Source organism: Thamnophis elegans, chromosome 13 (assembly GCF_009769535.1).
Source record: "Thamnophis elegans isolate rThaEle1 chromosome 13, rThaEle1.pri, whole genome shotgun sequence".
Classification (NCBI taxonomy): Eukaryota; Metazoa; Chordata; class Lepidosauria; order Squamata; family Colubridae; genus Thamnophis; species Thamnophis elegans.
This window is the reverse complement of record NC_045553.1, coordinates 9232299-9247551: the sequence shown is the minus strand read 5'-3', so window position 1 is coordinate 9247551 and position 15253 is coordinate 9232299. Positions and strand designations below refer to the sequence as shown.

Here is a 15253-nt window from a genome sequence, read left to right as displayed (position 1 = left end):
GACTTTTGGGATGTTGCAATGGTTATAAGTGTGAAAAGTGTTCAAAAGTCACTTTTTTTCAATGCTGTTGTAACTCGGAATGGTCGCTAAATGAATTGTTGTAAGTCAAGGACCATTTCTACCACAACTATTTCAGAAACACAATGCCACTTATTCCTCGAATGCATCGTGGAAGAAGTCTAAGGTAGGGTTGTAGGATGCCAGCCGCAGATTCGGACAGTGAGGAGGTTGGGGAGGAACCTGGGCCAGTCCTGGAGTCTGGGGAAGGCTCTGATGAGGGCTCTGTGTCGGAGGCAGAGAGGGGGCCAGAGCCATCCGAGTTATCAGCTGCCTTCAGAGTCAGACATCAGTGAGGTAGAGCAGTGGTCCCCAACCTTTTTATCGCCGCAGACCAGTCAGCCTTTGATAATTTTACCGTGGCCCGCTGAGCGCGCGCAGGGGTGGGGGGGCGAAAATGGGGGAATACAAACATACTTTTTAAATCCACCTTCCCAATTCAACACCTGAATCATATCCCACCTTCCATTTTGTATGTAGATTTTAAGGAATAAACAGCTGAATTAATCAAGGTCAAAGATAAAAAGAGCAAGGGCAAAATTAAATAAGCCAGAGGATAGCAATGTAAAAAGAATACAGTATTAAGCCCATTCACTCTATCTAAGCCCCCCCACCTCACAAGGTTGTGGTGGGGGAAATAGGGGGTGGGAGTATTAGGTATCTTCACTACGATATATAAAAGGAGATACTATCTTAAATAACAAAGTGGGCCCCCACCTCCAAAATATACTAAAAGAAAAAAGATTCCATGTGCTCAACTAATTTTTTTTAAAATCATCACTATATTATGGACTACAGACATATATATATATATATATATATATATATATATATATATATATATATATATATATATATATATACATACATACATACATACATACATATATATATATATACACATATACACATATATATACATACATGCATATATACATACCGTACGTACGTACGTACGTACGTATATATATATATAATGTCCAAATAACAGGAAAAGCGCTTCAAGGACCAAAGTATATTCCTTTTTTGCAGCCTTAAGAGAACTCTCGTTTTTTGAGGCTCAGAACCAGGCATTCTCATGGGCTGCAAAAAGGAAACACGACCCGGGAGCGCAGCCTCCAAGAGTGCATATCGCCAATAACTACGCGTGGGGGGAAAGGAAATGTGTTTTGTGAGGAAGAGAAAGAGCGCGCTTCACCGATGCCCGTTGGCGAAATTTTGGAAGAGAGGCAAGAGACTTCAGGCACCGAGCCCCCACCCACAACTGGAGCGGGCGGGAGGCAGGGAAGGGGTGGGCAAGACCGCCGTTTTTCCACCGTGCGCTGCAATAGCGGCAGCGGCGGCCTGAATCTGGCGCCAAAATCGCACACACCCCATCTCCCCTCAAAAGACCCCCCCCCCCCGCCCTCGGCTGCCCGACGTTCTCTCTCTCTCTCTCTCTACCTCTCCCGCCGTTCCTTCTCACAAGCCAAGGCCGGGCGGGAAAAAGAAGAGAGCAGCCTCCAAGGGCTCCGCTTCCAACGCATGGTCCGCCCCCTCCTCGCCTCGCTTCCAGGCGAGCCGACTGAGGCGAGAAAGGAGAAAGAGGCGGAGGCGTTCACTGAGGGGACGGCTGACTCGGGGAGGGGGCGGAGGTGGTGTAGTAGCGGGGGATTCTTCCTCCTCGCCTCACTTGCTCCTGTGCTTCCGCGCAGCTCCCCCCCTCCGGCGACGGCACTGCATGAGTGAAGTCGGCCGTTGCATGGCCCCCGGCCGCTGCGCGGCCCAGTGCCAGGTACTCCGCGGCCCGGCACCGGTCCGCGGACCGGGGGTTGGGGATCACTGAGGTAGAGGAACAGCTAGAGCCTGTTCCCAGAGTGCGCATGTGCAGAGTTGCCAGACGAAGGGAACAGCTAAAGAACAGGGGTCGACTTGGGAGTGAGGCCACAGGTGGATTGTGAATGGCCCCTCCCAGAGGGAATAAAGACGAGCGAAAGGGGAGTGGAGTTTGAAGGAGGCAATTAGTTTAATCCATTAGGGTGAAGATCTGTTCCTGATTTCTTGCCAAGGAATTGCTGCTACAGCGTGTCATTTGGAAGATATTAGCCTGACAGCTCTCCAAGTCTGATAAAGGTCTGTAGTTGTGAAATTTCTTCTAAAGACTGTTGGCCGGGACTTTACTGGAGAGGAATTCACTTTAAAACTAAATAAAAGGGGTTTTATCAGGACAAGGAGTCGTGCTTTTGGGAAGCCTAGGTCAGAACAGGTAGCTGCCACCGAGGAAGAGTGAAATCAGAATCATACCACCGAAATCCCTTTTTCTAAATCCCCTCCTTCCTAAATCCTGTGCCAAAAACAGGACTGTGAACTCAGTGGCTTCTCTTGTCACATTGCCATTTCGATGCACTGCTTTTGACCCTAAAAGATTTGAGTCATTTCTCTAAAACAGGAAGGAATTAGCAAAAGTAATATGTCCCTCTTGGGACACATCTCCTTTGGACGTTCTTGTCAAACTGACTTGGATACACAACCATTTTTCTTTAAGCTTCTGCGCTACTCTGAAAAGCCGAAGCTGACAAGAATGAATCTTGCTAGAAAAACAGCCCGAACAGAAGAGGACAGCGCCATTTTCTCCTCTGGCTGAGAATTCTTTCTTCTTTAGTTAGAAACTAGCTGATAACCTGGCGTTGCTTCAGTATTTATTTATCCTAATCCATACATTTGTCGTCCAAAATAATCCCGGACCAAGAGTAATTTCTAATGCTGGGTTTCCCCCGTTACCAGAGGGAGGCCCCTTGTGGAGTACTGTGAAGCCGTTAACATGGCAAATCCACTGTGCTGCACAGTAGAAGCCATTTTACGGCAGTACGGTAGAATCCATTTTAAGGCACAACAGGCGGTATCTTAAGAGGACACCTCCTCCGAGGGGTGTTAGGGATGTCTTACCCCCCACAGTGTTTGTTTCCAGGAAGTAAGTCATATGTGTACCACATCTGGTTGAAATTGCTCGAGGCGTTCCAGAGTTATGCTGGAACATATATACACACAGCTATTTAGATAGATGATAGAGATAGATAGATAGATAGATAGATAGATAGATAGATAGATAGATAGATAGATAGATAGATAGACAGACAGACAGACAGACAGACAGACAGACAGACAGACAGACAGACAGACAGACAGACAGACGTAGGTAGGTAGGTAGGTAGGTAGGTAGGTAGGTAGGTAGGTAGGTAGGTAGATAGATAGATAGATAGATAGATAGATAGATAGATAGATAGATAGATAGTTAGTTAGTTAGTTAGTTAGTTAGTTAGTTAAATCTGCATGTATGGGAATCTGTTTTTCTTTTGTTCTCCTAACAATCGTCTTAGGGGGAGATAAATTTGATCCTGGATGCTAAGGATCATTGTAAAGTCACAAAGGGATTTAATCCAGGTTACAAGTCCATAATTGCTACACCATACTGCTTCTCACTGTATTTTATTTAGTGATGTGATTCCAGGAATTTGCAGAACACCTTATCAAAACCCTTAGATGGCTTATGTTGATAAAACCAAGAAAGAAATGCTATAAAAAGTATAAATTATGTTTACAAGTATAAAATTGATCATCTTCATCACACAAACGGGAAAAAAAAACCAGATACTTTTCAAAAAAGCACCCACAATTATGCGGCACCCTATGCTCCAATGGACTATTAATGCTAGCCACAACATGATGGCTGTTACATGAGTTTTATGACCTTTCTTGCAATAATCACCACAGTTTTTAAGTTAGTAACATGCTTGTTAAGTGCACCTGGCTTCCCCATCGACTTTGTTTGTCAGAAGGTCACAAAAGGGGAACATGTGATCCTAAGACACTGCAACCGTCATAAATATGAGTCAGTGGCCAAGCGTCTGAATTTTGATCATGTGACCATGGGAATACCCAACGGTTGTTAAGTGTGAAAAACAGCCGTGCCACTTTTTTTCAGGGGCATTTTAACTTGGAACTAAATGGACTGTTGTATGTTGAGGACTCGATCGTTTTCGATAAGTCAATGGCCATGACTTAATTGTTAAATAATCGTGCATGATATGGAAAATCAAATCCACATACCGACAACCATGAGGGTGAATTCAAACCCTTTCTTGACTGACTTCCGGTGGACTTGGTTGGGGAGATTGGCAAACCCCACATATCCAGCCGAGTCAGAAAACTGGAATGAGAAATCAAGAATGAAAGCAGCAAATTGGAGGCAGAATTCATGAAAACGCACCAACGTTGGAAAGTTGCAAGCTTGAGAGCAGCTTCTTAAAAGAAGAACATTAGAGTAGGCTAGACTAGACTTATTTATTAGCCAAGTATGATTGGACACACAAGGAATTTGTCTTCGGTGCATAAGCTCTCCTTGTACATTAAAGCTAAAAGCGATAAATCACGATCACAGTCATCATAAAAATACATTCATCACAAATCATAAGATGCAACACTTAGTGCTAGAATCAACATAAATGGTACTAGGAAACAAAATAAAACAATCTAAACCGTAAAGATATAAGCAACAAAATTATAGTCATGAATAGAAGAGGAGATAGGTCGTAGGAAAAATGAGAAGAAGAATAGTAATACAGTCTTAATAAATAGTTTGGCAGTGTTTTGTGAATTAGTTGTTTCACAGAGTGATGGCATGGGGAGAAAACTGTCCTTGGGTCTCATTGTTCTGGTGTACAGTGCCCTATAGGGTCGTTTTCAGGGTAGAAGTTCAGGATGTGGTTCAGGATGTGAGAGGTCTGTAGATATTTTCACAGATATTTTCACATACAAGGAAAATTAGCACGCTCAACCATGCCTTTAGAGCAGTGTTCCTCAATCATGGCGACTTTAAGAGGGGTGTGTCTATGCTGGCTGGGGGATTCTGGGAGCTGAAGTCCACAACCTCTTAAAGCCGCCACGGTTGAGCAACACTCCAGACCCAAGTTACAACAGAAATCATGTATTTCCTGTTTCCTTTTCCTGGCTAGTGGGGGAGGATGAGGAACATGGTTTAGGAGAAGATCTCTTTGTAAGAACCATGCAGAGTCTCTGTGGACTCCCACTGCAAGGAAGTAGGGGGCTAGTTTTACTTCCTCTTCTTACTGCTTCTTGAGAATCTGAGGTAAAAAGTTTGGAAAAGTATTCAGTTTCACCCTGCTGGGAGATCTCAACTTTCTATTCGACCCAAAACCCGCTTAAAAATCAAACTGGATTGGCTGCGCAGCCACCATCATCCACAGCATACTGCATGTTTTACTCTTTCACTGCCAGATAACAGTGGAGAAAACCAAGAAAAATCTTTTTTTTAAATAAAGCCATTTATATTTAATGAGTATATGATGAGGGCTTAACATAACAGTTGTTTTTTTTCAAATTGAGAAGCATTCAATTGTAAATAGCCCTAATCACCTCATGGCTTGACTACTGCAATATACTCTACATGGGGCTGCCCTTGGAGACTGTCCAGAATGCCGCAGGATGATCAGCGTGTTTTTTTTTTTTAAAAAAAAATGTTTTATTGTTTACTTTTATAGCTTTATTTTAATTTTTCCAAGAAAAATCTTTTATTAACTATCCTTTGGCTTGAAAACTCACACTGAGAAATTATGATTAAAGTGTTGAGCTGTGGAAGAGGGAGAAAGCAGGATATTTAGCCAATGTTACACTAAAGATTCATATCCCAGTTGTTATCCACTGTTTTCTAGAATGGATTCAGTCATTTACGGATAATTTTCTATTCCCCTTCCCCCTTCAGTCTGTTCAAAAGAAAACAAGCAAAGTAGAATGAGTAAAGCTGGATGATTTCAGGTTATTAAAGTGGCTTATTTATTTAAACAACGATTCTCTAAAATTTATTCCAGCTGTTCTTTTGCCTACTTCCCGCCCCAAAGAGATTGCAAAATGCAGCCTTTAAAACCCTAAAAACCCCAAATAAAACATTGAAAGCTAAGAATTGTTTTGATGGGCTATGTCCCAAGTTTTAACTCACCTTTACTTTTTCAGCAGGCTGAGACATTTTCCTGCACACCAAATTTCTAAAGCCTGCAGGGGGGGAAAAACACAGAACATTTAGATGCTAAATCTGAATCTTATTCATTAGTCTTTTCCATTGTATGATGCTGGAATCCAGAGAGACAAACACATTCATATACACTGAATGTCTATTTTCCTGAACTCAAATAAAAGTGAGGTATATATTTTTTAAAAAAGGCTACGTATTCAGGGGTGAGTCACATGGAATACATCATTAAATGACAAATATTTTAAGTTTTTTCATTCTACCCCACCCAAGAGAGTGTATTCCAGTGAAATGAGTCATGTTCGTGTTTAGTAACAACGAAGTACAAATTGAACACTTTTTGGTACACCGCGGCGGCTAGCTACACACAGAATGTGAATTACTTAATCCATTTGAGCAGAAGGTGGCTGAGTTCATATGCAGAGAATCATACAATTCTGTTTTATAAGCCATAACATCTTCTGCTGCACCATAGAGAGTATTTTAACTTACTGTGCCTGTGTCTGGTTTGCTAATTGCACAGTGGCAGATAGGACAGGCTCCAGAGGGTCAACATCATTACCCAGAGGATCATTGGTTGCCCTCTCCCCTCTTTGGAAGAGCTTTATAGCTCCCACTGCCTTAAGGAAGCTCAAAACATTCTTAAAAATCCATCTCATCCTGGGCACCCTTTTTTTTTTTGAACTATTACCATCTGGCAGATGGTACAGGACAGTAAAAACAAAGACAAACAGGCTGAAAAACAGCTTCTATCCCCGAGCAGTAACTATGTTGAATCCTACTGTATAGTGCAATATGAATGCAATATCAGGGATTTTCAATTGTATGGAATGTGAAGGATGTGTGTTTGTGTTTTATTTTTATAGTTACAATGTACACTGAAGATGGCATTTAATTTCATTGTACAAGGTGAAATGACAATAAAGTAAACTAAAACTAAACTAAATAAAAGAGACAATCCCTAGTCGTTCCCGACTCTAGGGGGCGGTGATCATCTCCGTTTCAAAGCCAAAGAGCCAGCACTGTCCGAAGACGTCTCCCTGGTCATGTGGCCGGCACGACTCAACGCCAAAGGCGCATGGAACGCTGTTATCTTCCCACCAAAGGTGGTTCCTATTTTTCTACTTGCATTTTTTACGTGCTTTTGAACTGCGAGGTTGGCAGAAGCTGGGACAAGTCACGGGAGCTCACTCCGTTACGTGGCGCTAGGGATTCGAACCGCTGAACTGCCGACCCTTCTGATCAAGAAGCTCAGCGTCTTAGCCACGGAGCCACCGCATCGCATATCTCCTGCATAGCAAGAGTAAAAAGAAACCAATTCAGATTGGTTTCCTATTGATTAAAAATTTGATTGTTCTAATTTTTAAGAAGCAGAGCAAGGATAACAGCCTTCACTGACATATTCCAGCTTGTTTTAAAACCTTTAATCCTACTTTACAAATTGGACTATCAAGAAAAGGAAAGGAAAGGAAAGGAAAGAAAGAAAAATGAAAGAATGGAATGGAATGGAATAGAATAGAACAGAATAGAACAGAACTGGAAGGGACCATGGAGGTCTTCTAATCCAGCCCCCTGCTCATTGTTACAGGAATTATGGGCGTAAGTTCTGCTAGTCATTAAACAAATCACCACATGACAGTGCCTGGTTTTACAACCTTTTTCAGAGCAGTCATTAAACGAATATGGGCAGTCATTAAATGAATGCCACAATTGTTCGACGTTAAGAAAATCCATTGTCCGCAATGGGTATGTTTGCCAGTAACCAAAATACTAACTTACAGCAAAATATGCCCCAACTGTGGGAACTTCAAACCCACATCCTAAGTAGTCATGGGGAGATCTGTCAGAATAGGGGTGGCACACACAAGGCCCGCAGCAGGGGTGAAATTCAGCAGGTTCTGACCGGTTCTGCAGAACCGGTAACGAAATTTTGAGTACTTCAGAGAACCGGAAAATACCACCTCTGGCTGGCCCCGCCCGGATCTATTCTCTGCCCTTCGAGTCCCAGCTGATCAGGAGGGAATGGGGATTTTGCAATATCCTTCCCCTGCCACACCCACCAAGCCATGCCCACAGAACCAGTAGTAAAAAAAAAATGAATTTCACCACTGGCCCACAGGCCAGATCCAGCCCATGGGGTGCTTAAATCAGGCCGCGCGGCCGGCCTGGAAATATTAAAGGACTGGCCCACGTGACCTCTGGCAGCCACGTGGCTCAACACCCCCCGTTTTCAGCCTGAACGGCTTCCTACAGCACTCTGCTGGCCAAAACAGGGTGTGTGAGAGCACAGAAGCCCCCCCCCCCCCGCACTCCCTTTTGGCAAGCAGGATGTCGCAGGAGGCCGTCCTGGCCAAAAATGGGGCATAGGGGGGCACATATGGTTCCCCCCCAACGTTTTGGCCAGCAGGGGGCTGCAGAAGGAGTCTGTCCCGTTTCCCCACAACAGCGGAAAACTACAATGCTGATCCAGCTGTCGAAGAAATCCAGTTCGACACTCCTGCATCAGAACTTCAAATTGCCGCTACGCAGCTAGTCGTAACTTGTGGGCTACCCGCCTTTTTTTTTTTTTTTTGAATCCCGGGTTGCAAAAATTCAAATCAGGGGCACCAAAATCTCTTTCAAACGAAGGGGAGGACACGAGCATCCGAGGGAGGGGGTGGTGGTCCGGCAATGCTAATTTTGGATGTACGTTTGCAACGGTTGGTGCGTGGACGTGCCTGGGTTTTTATATGAAACGAATTGTTCCTTTATTTAGACTAGCGATAGCTGCTGAAGAGGAAAGGCACAAGACATGTCAGCGCTGCGGGGTTTTGTCACCCGTCCCTCCAGCCTGAAAGGCAGGAAGTGACCTATAGAAAGACACCTGCGAGGCCCAACACAGATGCTTTCCTGTTGCGAGGAAAGGCAGGATGCAACCCAAAGCTGCAGAGGGAGGCGTGGGGTGGTGGTGAAAAAAACCCAACAGGTCAGGGAATTGCTCGCACTCCAGGAAAATGGTTAATTGTGTGTGCTTTGCACCTTTTTTTTTCAGTTTCCCCTATTGCCAAACAGTGTGAGTCATTACACACACACCTCCGAGACAGAGAATTGAACTAATGAATTGAACTAACTGTTCTCCTGCAAACTCCCCTCCTCCTTTCGTCCCTCTTTTATTTCCTATGGGAGGGGCCATTCATCGTCCACCTGTGGCTTTATTCCCAAGCCAACCCCTGTTCTTTAGCTGTTCCCTTCATCTGGCAGCTCTGCGCATGCACACACTGGGAACAGGCTCCAGCTGTTCTTCTGCCTCACTGATGTCCGACTCCGAAGGCAGCTGATAACTGTCAGACGGCCCTGGCCCCCTCTCTGCCTCCGACACAGAGCCCTCATCCAAACCTTCCCCAGATTCCAGGATTGGCCCATCTTCCTCCCCAACCTCCTCACTGTCTGAGTCTGCTCCCAGTTCCTCTGGCAGGCCACAACCTCCATGCCAGTTGCCATGGATTTCGATCACGTGACCATGGGGATGCTGCAACCATCATAAACATGAGCCAGTGGCCAAGCATGATGATCACATGACCCCGGAGGTGCTGCAATGGTCGTAAGTGTGAAAAACTGTCACTTTTTTCATGGCATTTTTGTCACTGTAACTCTGAACTGTCACTAAATGGAACTATTGTAAGTCGAGGGTTACCTCTATGGAAAGGAAAGGAATATCCTTTAAGTCAGCACAGCTTAATCCTGAATTTTAAGGGTGAAACAGGTCAATAATGGGACTCTACTCTTTGAGGCATCAAATTTTACATCAAATACTTTTGCTTTGTAACAAACAAAGCATGTATGCACACCAGAACAACCAGACCCAAGAATAGTTGTTTTCCCGAAGGCCATCACTCTGCTAAAGAAATAATTCCCTCAACACTGTCAAACTATTTACTAAGTCTGCATTACTGTTAATCTTCCCATCGTTCCTATCACCCTTCTCCACTTATGACTGCAGGACTGTAACTTTGTTGCTTGTATCCTTACAATTTATATTGTTTCCTAATATGATTTGATTGCTTATTTGTACCCTATGATTTTCAAGTGCTATACCTTATAATTCGTGACAAATGTATCTTGTGTTTTGGTACATCTGCACCAAAGACAAATTCCTTGTGTGTCCAATCACACTTGGCCAATAAAGAATTCTATTCTATTCTATTTATATTGAAATTGATTGTTTCCCGATTGCTTATTTGTACCCCATGACTCTCATTAAGTGCTATACCTTATAATTCATGACAAATGTATCTTGTCTTTTTATGTTCACTGAGAGCATCTGCATCAAAGACAAATTCCTTGTGTGTCCAATCACACTTGGCCAATAAAGAATTCTATTTCTATTCTAAATCCATTCCTCTATTCTATTCTCAATTCTTATTCTATTCTATCCTATCCTATCCTTATTCTTATTTTATTCTATTATCAATTCTTATTATATTCTATTCTATATTCTCTATTCTTTTCTATTCTGTTCTGTTCTATTCTATTCTCTATTCTATTCTATTCCATTTTATTCCATTCTATTCTATTCTAACATTGTTGTATCCAATATTTTGGCTTTGTAGCCAATACTTTTGTATACAACGCTTACATTTTTGTATCAAATACTCCTCTTAATAATAAATAAAAGCTTTGCTACAGTTTCCTTAAAAATCAAAGAAGCAATTAAAGGGGGCTTATTTTTCAAACCCATTCCAGCATCATTGGATCAATTAAGAGAATTATTTTAGCAGCAACACATTTTCAATTGTCGCTTATCCCTGACCACCACCCACATACAAACACAAAGGCAGCAAAACACTGCAGCTGAACAAACAACAGCTTTCAGTAGTCTTTGGATTCATTCCCAGATATTTTTCCCGGAGGTCAGCTGGATAGTTAAATCAGATTTGCTCTTAAGCCCTGAATGGTAGCCAACTCAAACCCTTTGGCCTCCAAAAGTCCTGGCACTCAGCACCCTGAGTTGTAGTAAAATATTTGTAATTTAATTAAAGAAATCTTTTGGTCCAAAAAAACCAGCGAGAAAAGTACAAGTTTTTTTTAACTTTCTCTGATACTTAAGTAATATTCATTAATAATGGGAAGGAATCTATTATGTCCCCATATTTAGCTTTTGTTGTTAGTTGCGAAGTCATGTCCGACCCATCGCAACCCCATGGACAATGCTCCTCCAGGCCTTCCTGTCCTCTACCATCTTCTGGAGTCCATTGAAGCTCACACCGACTCCTTTGGTGACTCCATCCAGCCACCTCCCTCTCTGCCGTCCCCTTCTTCTTTTGCCCTCCATCGTTCTCCAGGGAGTCCTTCCTTCTCATTAGGTGGCCAAAGTACTTGAGTTTCCTTTTCAGGATCTGGCCTTCTACAGAGCAGTCAGGGTTGATCTCCTCTAGGACTGACCGGTTGGATCGCCTTGCAGTCCAAGGGACTCACAGGAGTCTTCTCCAGCACCAGAGTTCAAAGGCCTCCATTCTTTGGCACTCAGCCTTTATTATGGTCAACCTTCATAGCCATACATTGCAATATTCAGGGTGGAGGGAAGCGCCACTGGTGGCAAAGGGCCTCATTCCAGGGGACTGCATCATGGCCTGGAACTGCCTGACCATCTCAGCCCGCTGAGCCTCCAGGCACCGGCATCTGCCCTTGCACTCCCGCAGGTCTTCCCTCTGCTTGGAAACCCTAAACTCGTAGTCCTCAGTGAGGTGCTTCTGCTGAGCCTCCTTCTCGGCCAGATCCAATTTGAACTGAGCTGTTTTGCCAACTCTTTCTCTGGCAGCTGCTTAGCTCCAGCAACTGCTTCCTGTTGGGGCTCTAAGGAGCCCGGGCGGGCAGGTGTGGAGTGCTGGGAGGGGAGGGGCGAATAGAGGCTGGTGAGATGCCCCTTGACGGGAGTGACATCAAGTTAGCCACACCCACCCAGTCACATGACCACCTAGCCACACCCACCCAGCCAGTCATTAGGCAGATCCTATTAGTGGTCCACGGGATTTTAAATTATGAATTATAAATGGATTGTAAATTTAGTGGTACCTGAGGTCCAAAAGATTGGGGATTCCTGTTCCAAGGTCCTTTCCAACTCTGTTATATTATTCTATTCTACGGTTTGCTTATAGTTTGTTTCATTACCCGCAATTGGAAACGGACCTATTTTTACCTTATGTAACTTGACTAGTCACCGGTTTCCAAAGATGACTCCTGAACTTTATGTCTTGTACCAAGAGACATCCGGACTTTGACAGAACAGCGTTTTGAGTGTTAAGAGACTTAGAGAATGTCAAAGATCAAGGGCAGCCTGTCTTATTCAGCTCAACTTGAGCCCCCTGGAAGATGCTGTCATGCCAGAATCGCAGTATGAGATGGTGGCCTCCTGCAGGAAGGAAGCCAACTCATTTCCTTTGTAACTCCAGGATACCAAAAAAAATAAATATACCAGCTGGCATTTGAGGATTTCCCTCTCCGACCGTAGCAAAATGAAATATTATATAAAGTGTTCAAGTTCTCAGCGTTAAAAAAGATAGCTCGATCAAATGCCATGTCGACCGAGGGAAAAAGCAGGCATCAAAATAAACCATGGTTTATTTCTGTCTCATTTCCATCCCCCCGCCTCCACGTCCAGTCCTTCAAACCCATCTTTTCCATAAGACATGATGTGATCCAACTCCTTCGTTGTACCTTAAGGTATGGCAAAGGGAAAGTGCGAGATTTTTGCATCTTTTCTTGGCTTAAACCTGAATCCTAAAAACTAAAGGTAAAAGTTCACCTCGCACATATGTGCTAGTTGTTCCCGACTCTAGGGGGCGGTGCTCATCTCCGTTTCAAAGCCGAAGAGCCAGCGCTGTCTGAAGACATCTCTTTGGTCAAGTGGCTGGCATGACTCAACGCTGAAGGCGCACGGAATGCTGTTCCCTTCCCACCAAAGGTGGTCCCTATTTTTCTACTTGCATTTTTTACGTGCTTTCGAACTGCTAGGTTGGCAGAAGCTGGGACAAGTAACGGGAGCTCACTCCGTTACGTGGCGCTAGGGATTCGAACCACTGAACTGCTGACATTTCTGATCGACAAGCTCAGCGTCTTAGCCACTGAGCCACCGCATCCCTCGTTGTACCTTAGCGAAATCTAAAAACCAGGAGACTGAAAATGATGTTTCAGGTTATCTCTGCAGTCAAAAGAAAAATTTCAGAAACCAAAAAGTTCAGCTACTGAATTTGAAAAAAAATATTATGTCAATGAACGTATATGGCTGCCCGATTCAGAAACAGTACTTCATATTTGGTTGGGCACCCTGGTATTAGCTGCTGAAGAGCCCTTCCGCCAGCAACTCAAATATTTACAAACACTGTTGTAAATTGTAGGTTCTGTTGTAGGTTTTGTAACAAGACTCACGTTTCTTTTTGAACAATGGATTGAGCAAGAATACGGTTGTACTCAAAACATTTCCAGCTAATGTTCTTGGACAGGGTAGAGAACCCGGAACTTTCCAGATGCTGCTGAAACTACAATTCCCAGCACCTTTTATCTCATCAGCTACAACTGGCTATATAATAAGATTTGTAGTTTAGCAACATCTGATTTTTGTCTCTACTCTAAAACAGAGCGGAAGGGCTCTTTTTATTTTTCATATTTTTGATCCCCCCCCATCTTCCGCAAGGATTTTATTAATGCACCTTCCAAGTTTATGATGCTTGCAACATCTGGGATTTATATTTATATTAATTTATATTATTGTATAAAAGTAAAGAGCTGAGGTTGTAAATGCTATTGTCTTCTACTGTGCTAAAGAGAGGTGAAAATCAATGCTTCCCTCCCCTTCCCCCCCCTACACTTTCCCCTTCTCCCTTTTCCTTCCCTTAGTTCCACATTATGTTCATTTCTATTATATATTTTATATTCTAAAAAACTAATACAATTTTCAAACCCAAGTTTAGTAGCAAAGAGACTTAGGAAAAATGATGCCTGTTATTGCAGGAGTCACTAGATAATGGCTTGCATCCCTTAAAGCAGGGTTCACCAACCTTTCGGACCTCGGGGACCACTAAATTCATAATTTTAAATCCCACGGACCATTTATATGATCTGCCTAATGTCCAACTTGGTAGGCGTGGCTAGATGGTCATGTGACTGGGTGGGCATGGCCAACTCTATGTCACTCTCTTCGAGGGGCGCCTCGCCAGCCTCTACTCGCCGCTCACTTCCCCTCCCAGCCACTCCTCACCTGCCTGCCCAGACTCCTTAGGGCCCCAATGGGAAGCAGTTGTTGGAGCTAGCCACCACAAGAAAGAGTTGGAAAAACAACTGACTCAGTTCAAATTCTTACGGAGAAGGAGGCTCAGCAGAAGCACCTCACTGAGGACTACGAGCATAAGCATTCCAAACAGAGGGAAGACCTGCAGGAGTACAAGGCCAGGTGCCAGTGGAGGCTCAGCGGGCTGAGATGGTCAGCTAGTTCCAGGCCATGATGCAGTCCCACCGGAACAAAGCCCTCCAGCTCTTTGTCACCAGCGGCGCTTCCCTCCAGCCTTCGCCCAAAGCCCCCCACCAGGAGGCCAAAGCAGACCCCAAGTTGGAATTTGGTTGCCTGAGTTCAACAGCTTTATCTTAATGTCCAAACCAGATATTTTATAGAAAACTGGAAGGGGGGGGGCACCATTAAAGGCAAGGCAGAAGAAAATATTATTCCCTTTTGATTTAAAGTTATTTCTCAAACACAGGCAAGGACCCCCCTGCAAAAGTCAAAGATTCATTTATTTGGCAAAGAGCTGCAAAAAACCTTTAAAGGCTGCCTATCCCAAAGTTTAGAAGTGGGCGGGGACTGAAGCAGGAAGTTCTTGAACGGATGTGGCATTCCTTAAATGCTTTTGGAATTGCAAAACGGAGCACAGATTGGGAGCTGGTGAGGAAAAGTGAAGGAGAGAGGAAAATTAAGAAGGTTCCAAAATTCAGAATAGCTAGCAGGACAGCCGTACTTCAAAAGCATTAATTTTAGGTAATCAGTAATTGTGCTTGCATGGTAGAGGTAATCCAATATTCTGATTGCCCGGTCCTTAAAATGCCTTCGTTTGGTTTTTCCACATCAAATGGCATTAGTGCTGCAAATGATGGAGATAAGAATCAGGGGCTTTAAGCTGGCTTCCATGGAAGAGGCCAGAATCAAAA

The 15253-nt window shown here is 43.7% G+C and overlaps 1 protein-coding gene across 1 annotated transcript in view; it reads right to left on the bottom strand.

Annotated features, from left to right (window-relative positions):
* LOC116516939 (septin-2) overlaps positions 1-15253 on the bottom strand; it is a 60230-nt gene that overhangs the window by 43406 nt on the left and 1571 nt on the right. The window contains exons 2-3 of the mRNA XM_032229627.1: positions 6050-6102; positions 4144-4243 (exon numbers count right to left, since the gene is read on the bottom strand). Of these exons, the coding sequence (XP_032085518.1) occupies positions 4144-4243; positions 6050-6076 (127 nt within the window). The 5' untranslated portion in view covers positions 6077-6102. The remainder of the gene's footprint in view (positions 1-4143; positions 4244-6049; positions 6103-15253) is intronic.